The 12454-nt window shown below is 47.5% G+C and overlaps 2 protein-coding genes across 2 annotated transcripts; both read right to left on the bottom strand.

The window, feature by feature from the left end:
* Positions 1 to 1038: 1038 nt before the first annotated feature.
* FTJAE_13494 (aromatic-amino-acid decarboxylase) lies at positions 1039 to 2703 on the bottom strand (the record flags this gene model as incomplete). Its single annotated transcript, XM_037346643.1, has 2 exons — positions 1039 to 2507; positions 2655 to 2703. The coding sequence occupies 2 exons, from the start codon at positions 2701 to 2703 to the stop codon at positions 1039 to 1041; spliced, it is 1518 nt and encodes a 505-aa protein (XP_037199467.1).
* Positions 2704 to 5276: 2573 nt separating this feature from the next.
* On the bottom strand, positions 5277 to 6743 carry FTJAE_13493 (arrestin; the record flags this gene model as incomplete). Its single annotated transcript, XM_037346642.1, has 1 exon — positions 5277 to 6743. The coding sequence occupies one exon, from the start codon at positions 6741 to 6743 to the stop codon at positions 5277 to 5279; it is 1467 nt and encodes a 488-aa protein (XP_037199466.1).
* Positions 6744 to 12454: the final 5711 nt, after the last annotated feature.

Here is a 12454-nt window from a genome sequence, read left to right as displayed (position 1 = left end):
GAGGAGGTCTCTAACGGCTGGGTAAGGATCTATAATTCCATGGGGGCTTGAAGTTTATAACCGTGTAATCTGCTCTTTTTCGTATATGTTAAGTTTACGTGGATGGTATACTGGTATTATATAACCACAATACGACGAACCACATCGACTCCCTTGATAGTCACTCAGGAGAAACACATACGATATATGCCTGGAACTTACTCTCGGAGCATCTTACGTCGAACATTTGAATAGAGTCCAAGTTCTACTCCATCCTTGATTTTACATCAAGCAAACCATCACAGTATCACACAACACAACTACTACACCGCATTTAATTACCACAACTATGGGAAGAAGAGACACATACTCAGAGCCTCCCCGGAGCCATCGTCAATCCCATCGCCAACCTCCTCCCCGCCGCGGCCCTCCTGTCAAACAGAGCGAATCCGGCTTCGATTGGACACCGGGCATTGTTCTCGCCCTCCTTGGCGCCTTTACATGGCTCAGCCACGACTTCGATAACTACAAGAAGAAGCACGAGCACTGCGATGATCGAAGAGGGAGTCGAAGTCGCGATAGTGAGAGGGGAAGGCAAAGGTACAGATCGAGTAGTCGGTATCCAGACGATGACTATGATGACTATAACTATCGAGGTGGTCGGGGCTATAGTCGGTAAATGAAGGTGAATGGTTATGATAATGAGTACATGATTATGAAATGGAGGATTCGAGGAAATGAGCATAGGAGGCATAAAGGTTGCATTTATATGTCCTTGTAACATTCTTAAACCGGTTACTTCAAGGTCAAGAGCCATAACAAAATTTGTTTCTCTTTCTTTCAAGTGATAACCTGATGTTATGGCTGAAATTACGATGTGAACTACTCTGGGTCTGGTTCTGAAGGTCTTTGGTCTAATATCGAGGGCTTGAACAAACTTATCTTCATCATTATCAGAATATTCTTAAATTTCGAAGATTTTCTTGACTGTTGTTACATATCCAACACCAATACATAAGCTTATGGTATCTCTCGTTCTGAATAATCTGAAAATTTCAGTTATAAGTTACATTCCAACCACAAATGCCCTTTAGCAATCTCATTTTCAGCCGTATGCACCAAGACGTCAAACATTCTCTGAACGTGTTGTTCCTCCACCTTTGTCACACTCGTGCATACACGAATGGCAAACTTGTCATTTACAACGGTTGCGGTGAGATAGAATTCTCCCGCGGCATTAATGGCCTCATACACTGCCTCAGTGCGGTCATTAATCTGTTGCTCTGACTCGCCATTGATACGGATTGTGATAAGACCAAACCGAGCTGGCGTGAAAATAGAGAAGATGTCCCGACGAGAGTCTATCTTGTCTTCGAGACTTTCCGCCAGGTCGACACCATTGCGGATATGCTTCTGAAGGCCGCTGATACCATAGCTTCGCATGACGAACCAGAGTTTCAAGGAACGAAACCGCCGACCTAGAGGAATCTGCCAGTCGCGATAGTCGGTTACTAACTCGTCGTCACTGTATTGATTTCGCAGATAAGGAGGCTTGATGCTCAGGGCCTGGATAAGCCAGGATCGATGACGAACCCAGACCGCCGTACAGTCGAATGTGGTAAGAAACCACTTGTGAGGGCTGAAGCTAATGGAATGGAATGACGAAAAGGCTCTGGCCAGGTGTTGGTATTCTTCTAGAACAAGCGCTGCACCAGCATACGCGGCATCGATGTGAACCCAGATGTCCCGTGGCGTATCGAAGGTTGGCTTAAGAGCTTGGGCAATACCCTCGAAATCATCCACGGCGCAGACATCGGTGGTGCCAAGGGTAGCAGTGAGGAAGAATGGTTCAAGACCGCGGGCTCGAAGACTCTCAATAGTGGCAGCGAGGGCCTCGCCTCGGAGAGAGAAGCCATCAGCCTCGGATACCGGGATGGTAGCGAAGCGAACACCAAGAACTTGAGCGACCTTTTTAGTGCTCGAGTGTGTGCCTGAGCTTCCAAGAGCCACCAATCTGCTTCGAAGATCCCAAAGTGCTTCCTCCTTCTCTTCACTGCCGGGAGGGAGGTGGGCTGTCACAGAAGCGAGATACTTATCCCTCGCAGCAGCCATGTTGACAATCAGACTCTCACTGATACTCCCGTGAATCACGCCGCCACCATGTGTAGACCCTCCGCTGAGAAAACACTCGGGCAAGCCTAATGCCTGAGCCAGCCAGTCCATGACTATAGTCTCGAGCTCTGTCACAGCAGGACTACAGATCCAGTTGAAGTGTGCCCCGTTGAAGGTATTGGAATATATCTCTGCCAGAGCGGCTGGATAGCTGCTCGCACAGGGGAAGAATGCCATGAAGCGAGGACTACTCCAGTGAGTAATGCCTGGGAGGATCTTGGACTCGATGTCTTGGTGGATGGCGGACCATGGTTCGGGGTCTGTTGGCGGAGAGGATGGTAGTAGAGGGCGCAAGTAGCCCGGTTTAACATTCGAGACAACGCGGTAATTGGCGACGTTTTCGGTGTAGTCGGTCACTGAGAGCTTTAGTATGATTTCGAAATTTCAAGGTGGTATCATTAATAGGAAGGCTTCGCAAGGGAAAGGTAAAAGGGTGGGTTTTCAATCGGGGTTTATGGTGTCTCGAGGGGAGTCATGATGGCTATTATGATATAAGAACTTACTCTCGTCAATTGCCGCCTTGGCAACCTCACGGAATTCCTGGGCTTCCATGATAAGTTACGTATCGGAGGGAATAAATATAAGAGAAGATGGGTAGCGAAGAAGAAGCTGGAAATGAAGAGGACTGGATATCTGGTTTCTTCTTCTTCAACAGCAAACGGCCTTCGTTCTTTATATCTATCCATCTTACTTGAATTTTAGCATACTGTATACCCTCTCTAAAATCTCAACTATCGTATCTCGCCATGAGAAGTGAAGCCCCTGTGCCGAGGCCTCATTTTCCTTCTTACTAGCCTTAGTATTGTCCATATTTCTGGAACATGATGATATCTCAGGTTTGGTATTGTTCGACTCATTTATTTCTGTTCACTAGAACCTATTTGTTGATTAGCTGATGCTGATCTTCGAATTATATTCTACAAGGCTGAGGTTCTTGTCCTTTAGAGAGCAAACATGGCTCGGAACTAGGTCTTGGTCTTAGCATTGTTCCTTTGGCTGACGCCCTGAATTTGAAGTGACAGGAGGGGCCAAGGCACGCTATAACTACTTGGACGATTGGCGACGGGATCTATGCTAATTTCATTCCAGAATATTGGGGTTCAGTCCGAATAATCTCAGTTGGAGGCCTTTCTCAATTGAAACGTAATTCAAGGCAAAACACTATTAAGTCTACAAGATTTATCTGCATAACGGATATTAACAGAGTCACCAAGAAACTTCTGACACTCTCAATCGAAGTTTAGTTCCCAATACAACGGTCTTGGCTTGGCTACGCCACCAAACTGCTGAACAATATCAAGCCTCTGAGCAGTGACCATGCTGACCACAGACTCGACTTCAAACTTGCACTCAACCCAATATACATGAAGATTAGAACGGCAAAGTCCGTAAGGCCTGGCTGCAAACCGCGTAAGCCCTAAATCACGTTTCTTGGGCGTCTTTGTCCACTCAGACTTATCACGCATTGTCCTTTCGACACCGCTTTCGAGGCTGAAGCTTATATGATCGGCAGTACTACGCTTGTTCCTGGAACAATATCCTCGCTCTTCGCGCTGAAACCTGTAGCGGCGTTGTTTGCTCTTTAGTGGCGGTATGTGAAATACGAGCCCTGGTGTAGACATGGCGATCTCGCGAGAGACGAGGTGCAATTGGGTGATGAGGTACTTGTAGGCATTTCAAGATCCAAGCCATCCATTGCACGTCTTTGTTGTAATTCGAGTGTTCTACCGGGCGGCAATGTTCGTTGGTGAAGGAGGACAACCACAGTGCGTACTAGATGTGTAGATCTGAGACATTGGCTCGTCCCATAGTAAGGAGGTAACAGTAAGGAGGCATAACAGATCTAGCCAACTGAGGCCATTGCCAAATTACTTGAGCAAGAGTGAGCGGTTAAATACGTGCATGAGGCCCATTGAACAACTTCATATATACATCTTGTAAGTAAAAAAGAAAGAAAGAAAGAAAGAAAGAAAGAAAGAAAGAAAGAAAGAAAGAAAGAAAGAAAGAAAGAAAGAAAGAAAGAAAGAAAGGAAAAACAAGAGAAAGATTGCCCTATATAGCCATGAATATATTTTCCGTCTGCATAAATATTCCTCTCCTAGCAAAGATATTTGGGCCACGGATCAAGATCACGGTCATGCAGGAATTACCAAGGATGAACCACGTTAAGCATCATGTTAAATGCGGAATATGTGTGCAAGCACTTCTCACTATGTCATTTATCAATCAACAACTGACATTGACCAAGGTTCACAGACCCGGGAACCAAGACAAATGGCCATCTCTGTCTCTGTCTATCCCAGCTTTTCCCACCAAATCGCTGTCAAGCTGCATGCTCTTCAAGCGACCCCCAAATCCACCAATGAACAGGCTCCGCTCCATCCCGTATGCAAGATCCCGCCTTGTCCCACAGCCCTAGCCAATCAAGTTGGAGCGCATGTCTGTATACTGCAAAGTGGAAGATCATGAGATTGCCAACGGTAATAACATGGGAAAGCAAAACATTCTCGGATGTAACGCGATAATGATTCCACAACTGTTGGTGCCACTGCGGTTTCGGCCAAATTCGTTCACGTGGTTCATCGTCCGACGGCATTTCCGAAACGTTCCTTTTTGAGGCCCCTTTGGATGAGTCGACTGTGGTCTTGTCTGACATTATTAATACGTAAGAAAATGCCTTTTTTTATACACCCAAAGAAATACGCGCAGAACAGCAGATCACATCGAGAAAGCAAGAAATGTTGGAAGATTATCATATTCTTCTATAACAAAAAGGATCATGTGGTGGTTCCACGTCTCTAACATAGTAAAACTCGCTTCGGAATGCGGTGTCCGATTCCCATTTTATGTAATCCCAACAATGCTTCCCCTGTATAATGCTTGTATGTATATGCAACGTCCTCTAAACTCCAAAAAGATGCCAAGAACCATTCTTGACAGAAAATCGAATCGTTTTTGAAAAAATCTCGAAAACTCCTCGCTGAGTAATGCAATAAACAAAGGTCATAAAAGTTTCCCATCTCCCCCTTCTTTTTTGGAAACGTGGTATCATAAGAACTTTTTGGAACAGATCCTCCTCCATTAATATCCATTAAGTTGTTTTTACTTGTAAAAGTTGCTGCCATCTAGGCAACTGCCACTTGGGCTCGCATTCGCATGTCTTCGTAGCCAGGAAGCACACTGTTGCCCTGGAATCGAGCATCAGGAACCTGCATGAGGCGGGGCTGCAGGTGAAGATCGACATCGGCTTCTTCAGCCTCGGCGATGGCAGCGTCGAAAGAAGGAAGCTCATCGTCGTCGATGTGGTCGTAGGTATTCTCAACAGCCACCTGGATGGGGATGCTGAGGTTGATGTTGGTGTTCATGGGACCAACAGATAGGGTAAGGTGGAGGATATAAGCGCGGGCGCTGAGGCACGAGTAGAAGGTAGGGAGGAAGAGCTTGCTGTTGGAAGTGGGCAGGTTGAAAGGAACATCGAGAGTGGCGTAGCGGCGGACGTTGTACTTGCTGGCCTTTTTGTTGCGCTGGGTATCATCAGACTCAGATGTCTCTCCCTCATTCCAGAAAGCACTGTCATAACCAGAGTCCCGTCGAGAAGCAGGAGCTTCATCCTCCCATGTGAGCTGGGTATCGGGTCGCATGGGGACAGGGGTGGTGGTGGAATAAGTGAGCGATGGGGTGCCCTGGTGCTTGACGCGAGAACCCAAGTTAGGGAGCTGTGTCATGGGAGCGCTGCTGAAGAAAGTGGTTGCGTGGAGCTTAGCGCTAACGGAGTTGACCTTTGGAGGTGTAACATCCTTGGAGGTAGAGCTGAACTCAAAGTTGACCTTCAAGTTGGTACCGCTAGCGTTGAGGAAGTTTCCAGAGAGCATAATGGCACTGGGCTGAGAAGCCGTAGTGATGAGCTCGCCCTGCTTGGCAGAGAAGAGGTTCTTGCGGATAGGCTTTGTCTTGGACAGACAGTAGCGCTCATCCTTGGTGCAGATATCAAGAGGGGCGTCCTCGGGCATGGCAGGGAGAACCTTGACCATGTGGAAGCTATCAAGGGGCAAAGTTCGACCCTCCTCCTCGTTGTTCTTGGTAGCCACGGCACGGATGCCATATTCGATGTGAGCCATGTCAGGAGACTGATCGTTGCGCTCCCAGAATCCCATGGTAGGGGGGAGCTGAAGGTGGTGGTCCCTGATACCTTCATGCTCCACGGGGTGGTTGCATGCGCTGAGGGTAAGCTGGTGGGGAACAACAAAGTGGAAGGGGATTGTATATGTGCGGCCAGCCTCGAAGACACGATTGCTGGGGAAGTCTGCCGGGCTGAGAGGCATGCGAAGCTTCATGAAAGGACGAGAAGCGTAGTTGGCGCTGGAATATTGGCTGACAAAGTCAACACGAGTGTAGGCAGTGCCAGTGAAGAAGATGTCAAAGCCGTCATAAGCAACATCGCGCTGGGTGTTGATGATGACGTTTCCTGTGACCTTGGAGCCAGAAGTATACGACTTTGAGCTCCAGTGCTGGTCGAGCTTGATGTCGATGCCGGATTTGGCAGGACGGGGTCTAGTAGACCGAGGTCCGTTGTCCGATACAGGGTTGGACATTGTGATGATTGCAAAAGAGCAGAATGATGCTGATGCTGATGCTGATACTAATACTGATATGAGATTTGACGATATGATGGGAGGGCAAGGCCAGAGTCATATATATAGTATTCTATATAAAAACAGAAATGCGGCGGTACCGTACCCGTTACTTTGGTTCGTGCTCGAGCTTGCCCTGTCTAGGATGCTGAGGTGCTTACAGGGGGGAGGGGGGTTGATTGCTAGGGGTGTGCGCGCTGTAAGTTGGTGGGACCCAGGGAGCGCGTGCTCTTGTTGCTGGGTCTCGCGAGTCTGCAATAGTTGCTAGATCGTGGTCGAGACTTGAGAGGGTAGGTAATTTGGTGATGAGAAGGACAGCGCGTTTATACTGCGTTGTCACTGTTATACATCTCCTGGGGGTGCAAACGCTGACGACGACGTGCTTTAACATCACTCTGTCGACCCAAGGCGTAGGCCTTGTTCATCTTTCTCGTGTGATGGATGCCTGGCTGACATATCTACAACCACCAAAGTTTGAATATCGGAAGGAATGTGAGTTGGATGGCAGCCAAAAGCACATCATCCATCAGCCACTATTTTAGCCATAAAGGTGATCTGGAAAGGTTGGGGAAAAGTCTTTTTTGCTTCTAAATAAATCAACTCTAGAGGGGTGAAGAGTTGGAGAAGCCATCCATCAACAAGGGCTTCAGATTTGGAGTAAGTTGAGATGGGAGGGAGCACGGATTGCTGATCATAGACAAGATAACAGCATTTACATGTTTGCATCTTGCAATATTGAACACCTATGTACGATATTTGCTTGACTGCAGTCTTTGCTACGAGGTTTCCGTTTCCAGATCCGACCTGACCTCCTCGGAAGTCTTACCATTGCTGCTCTTCACGAAACACACCCAGAGCGTGTTTGAAGAGCTGGATCAAACACCAGACCCTCTCTTCTTACCTCAAAGATATCCACGATGAGCTCCATCGCGGTACCGGTACCTTAATGAGTCTCTCACTTACACGAGCGACTCGCACTGAAGAAAAAAAAATAGAAGTGGGGGTATGAGAAAAAGGCTTCTGAGCTTTGTGAGCCATCCGACCGGGGTTCGACAAATCGTGCATGACTAGCGCCGATGGTGGAGAAGTGGTTACAGGCTCTTCAGTGCCGAAGGGGTCCTTGTTTGCCTTGTCTTGCTCATTCCCGGCTTCTCCAACAGATCCCGTTCCTGACTGTGCGTGCGTTTGCAGCTGGGTCCGGTGCGACTGTGACCATCTCCAACAGCCCAGCTCAGAGGCTAAATAAAACATCCGATAGTCGGCTTCAGGTCTTTGAAGCTGCTTGACTTGATTAACTTTGGGTTAAGGTACGACGCTACGGTTTCTTGGCGCGGATGAGAATCTGTTGATCACCAAATTACCAAATCAAATCTTCGATTCAGGTTAAACTGTCTCTTGCAGCTCAGTCTCTCAGTAGAGATCCCTTTGAAGTAAACATTGGAAATGTTGTTCGGGATGCTCCGAAAAAAGAGTCATCATGGTGGCCAGAGCTGATCGGAGATTCACGGCCGGCGTCATCGGGTTACGAGAGTTAAGCATTGCATAATAATAGCAACGCATAGCACAATGCACAAGTAGGTAGGTATGGAGCTATGATTGACAGACAGGCTGCAAGGCACGTCCAGTCAGCCAGCCATGTTTCCATTTGTTCCATGCTTTCCATGCTTTCCATGCACTCATTGCATGGTTCTAGCAATTTCTGGTGTGAGCCGGCCCGTCTTCCAAGAGCCTCACCTTGACCCTCGCCCAGCTCCTCCCACCATCACAGCTCAAGCCATCTCCAGGCCGGAGCTACTATTCCTTTCGCCCTCCAAAAATGGGAACAAGATACAGATATCGAGATCTGGGACGTCACTTGCGCGGCCCAAATTCCTGATGCCTTGGATTAGGCTCTCGATGATGACGGTGAAATCACACAAACTGGGGAAGAAACAGAAACTGGAGTTGCAATGACTTCATGATTCCCCACGTTTTCTTTCGCCTTTGCAATTGTGATGCACCAAAAATTTCACTGAGGGTGCAAAGCAACATGAACCTCTACGGGTTGGTGTTAACCGAAAAACAAAAGGTGTATCTGGATGGAAATTCACGAGAAACCTGATACACCTCATCATCCTCTCTCCATCTCCCATCGCACCTCTCCGGACAACCGGCCGATGGTCTTTTTTCCCTCCCTCGCCCTTATGCCGTAAACCGGCGGTCAGAAGATGAGGGCTTGCTTAAGCTGCCGCCTTTCCGTGCCTAATACAGGACAGGCTACACCACGGAAACGTAGGCGAACATCGTGAGATGTTCTAGAGTCTAAAAGCCCAAGAGGGGGGAAGAGTCGCATACTGCAATTCCCATTACATGAGGAATTCCTGTTTCGACCTGGCGCATCAGAATCAATAAGGCCTGGCAATGGCAAATGCTGGGGTCAGAGTCTTAACCTAACCGTTTCGACGTCTGTGCCCGGTTCTCGAACCTGGAGTTTTGGTCTAGCTCGCCCGCGATTCCTAACTTTGACTCCATTCACTATTGAGTCTGACTCTGTCTTCGTCGACACGCAGATGTCGTTAGCCCTTTTCTCCTCAATGATATCCCTGTCAGGAAGGACGAGAAGGGCTGTATAAGCTTTGGAGAGGGGGGCGCTTTGCCTGGGGATAGCTACCTTTTAGTGAAGCCCCCCACGAGTCAACGTTGGCGAGAGGACCCTGAGTTCACGATTCGAATGGTTGCGTGGCAGCGACTCGTTTTGCATCGTGGGCTTCATTTTCATTTTCATTTCCCTTCCCCTCATGGTATTACAAGTATTATGTGTTATTGTTACTCACTGTTTTCACCACTCCGTTACACCCCCCAGTCCTTGACCCTCCCTCCCTTATCCCTTTCTCCTTCGTTGGCGGCTATTTTTTTCCCTTTTTCTCCAATTGCCCCTCCCACCATCAGTTGAGACCGTCCATGTCATCACGATGCCGCACGATGCCGCCGCCAATGGCCGATTTTAGACGGGCATCCCGCACCGTAACAGCAAACAACGTGTTCTTATTTAGGAAGCGTGGCTGGATAGAAATTCTCGTTTCGCCATGTCAGGGTCCGATATCGTCAGATGTCCCCAACTCACGAGTATCAATTAGGAAATCTCACAACTAGACGTGCATCTTTTACTCTGGGGAACGTTCCACGTCCCACTTTGTTCTTTTACGCAACAGAATCCTGCCACCACAATCACAGTCGTAGTAATTATGGGCTCTTGAGCTACCGGCAGAAGATCACGAACAAAGCATTCAAGCCCAGCCAGATGCGGGGTGAAGCAAATTTCGAGATAACATGGGGAAGCTCAGGCCGCTCTGCAGAAGTGGAACAGCCCATCCTCATGCAGAGTTTTGAAGCTACTGTAGCTAACAGAAACTGGAGATGGTGCTAGTCTCCGAAGCGATCTTCTCACCGTCTCCGAGCCGCCTTCGTGTCAGTTGGTTGGCTAATAGCCCTTGCATGCCTTCTCCTTTCGGCCAGGCACAAACTGTCTTGTTGATCTGAAGGTGTTGATCGTCGTTGAAACGCCAAAACACCAAGAATCAACTTCACGATAGTTGTACCAACTTCAACTCTGTTCCCATAGCTATCATCATACACCATTTCAGTGTTTTCAGCTCTCAGTTCAACCCTTTTCCTTCCCCTGCTTACCTTTTTCACCCCCCATCTTGGAGTCGGTGAGTCAAACCTTGACTCGACTCACACGTATCTCCCCTTTTTTCCTTCATTCCCCTCCAACCTCTTCGTCTTGAATATCCACCTTTCACTCAACCGGTCTCAATTCCGACATTGACACTTTCTTCGCTCTTCACGATAGCTACACCTAGCGATATTGCACTTAAGCTCAGCAGACCTGAAAAATTCTCTTCTTCCTTTGACCCACCATTAAACCCACCTGGGCTTGTGTTAATTAGGAAGCCAAGAGCCAACTCATTCAGCACAGGTCACTCTCGGTATGAGTGGCTTCACCTTGATCGCGATCCACTCTCCACGTTTCTATCGCGACATGACATTGCCGCGCTCAGGGCAAGAGATTGTGAGCCACTCGTGGAGGCACACGCAAGCTCAGACGTAGACGGTTTCTTGACCTTGATCATACCGAGGAAGCACCTTACACTCCACTGCCACTGCTCCATAGGGTCATATTATATGGCAAATAGTTTCTTTTCCATTCTCCATCTCTGACTCTTATGCTCATTCCATCAACCCGTAAACCCCCTAACTAATCTTTCCACTTTCCGGATACCGGAAACAAATTCACAGACAGCATCCATGTCATGTGCACTAATGAGGCTCTAACTGATTCCATCTGGTGATGCGTCGCTCACCCGCGGTCCACCTACTATGGATATAGCCGCCGTGCATGAAGATGCCCTAGCCCTGGGCTTTTTGCTCGACAAGTACCGTTTTAGGGGTCCAAGGACCATCCTGGGGCTTGTGCTCTGTCGTATCATTGGCTTGTAAAAGATCTGATGGTGGGTGTCCGGTTGCCGAGCAAAAGGCTTATTTCGTTGATCTGATAACATCGACCAGCGGTGGTGCTTAGTGAAATAGCGGCTCAGCTATCGATGTCGATTAGTGATTCTTATCCGTGATAGATTGAGAGCTTGTGGGGTTGTCTCTGATTCCGCCCCCTTGATGAGGTTCTCACCAGTCCATGTTCCAGTGGCGATATATGGTAGAAAAAGGAACAAGAATTTATTCATCAACCCACTCACCGCTATAAAGGGACAGTGTGAGAATATTCTGTAGTCATCATACTGTTTTTGATGATCACTATTAAGTCTTTGCCAATTCTCTTCGTCGGCAATAGTTCTTAAGATGAACCAAGAACCCTTGCTACCTAACTTAGGTACCCTAAACAGGAACATTCCCTAGCATACCTTAGTCAGAGCATCAATCATCAATACTCCAACAATAATGTTACAGTGCTGTTTAGATACTACACTTACTGATGCAGAGCCGTCATTACACATATGATTGCCATTGTCATGTAAATAAACTCTTAACATTAACACTTTTGGGGAGAAATAAAGCATTGACAAGTGTGCTAAGCAGATCTTAACAATCAGCGATGTTGATACATAAAGCGAATTGCACAGCATTATCAGCACCAAGAAGCCATATAGTAGAACTTGAGAGATCTCAAGTAGTAGATGGCAAATGATAAAAAATATAAGCCTAGGCAAGAATCTCCTTTTTAGTCCAGGAGTCCAATCTTTTGTGAGACATACCCTGAAATCAACTCTGAGGTGAGAATTCTTAGGAAGATAAACCCAAAAATAAGAGGTCAACGGACTTGATTTATGACAAAGGAACAAGAACCCAAGTTTGCTCCGAGGTTATCACTGAAATGTCAGGTATCACACAGAATACATTATGTGAAGGCATAGTTTTCTGGTTACAAGCTTTGTAATTCCTACGCCTAGACTTAGGCCTCGACCGTATAAATTTATCATAAAAAATATTTCCTGGACCTTGAAACCGCCAGGAGGAGATCAAATCAGCTTGGACTATTCTCGGGCACACTCGCTCGCTCCCCGTGGGAAAGATGTCTATCAAAAGGACGCACGACAAACCCATGATATCTCAAACTCACATCTACACCCGCTCATCTAATCCACAACTCTCATCACATAAAACGACTCATGCATACT

This window comes from Fusarium tjaetaba (assembly GCF_013396195.1).
Source record: "Fusarium tjaetaba strain NRRL 66243 chromosome Unknown NRRL66243_c0000429, whole genome shotgun sequence".
In the NCBI taxonomy this organism is placed as follows: domain Eukaryota; kingdom Fungi; phylum Ascomycota; class Sordariomycetes; order Hypocreales; family Nectriaceae; genus Fusarium; species Fusarium tjaetaba.
Note: the sequence above shows the minus strand (reverse complement) of the source record. Positions and strands in the feature narration are given on the sequence as shown.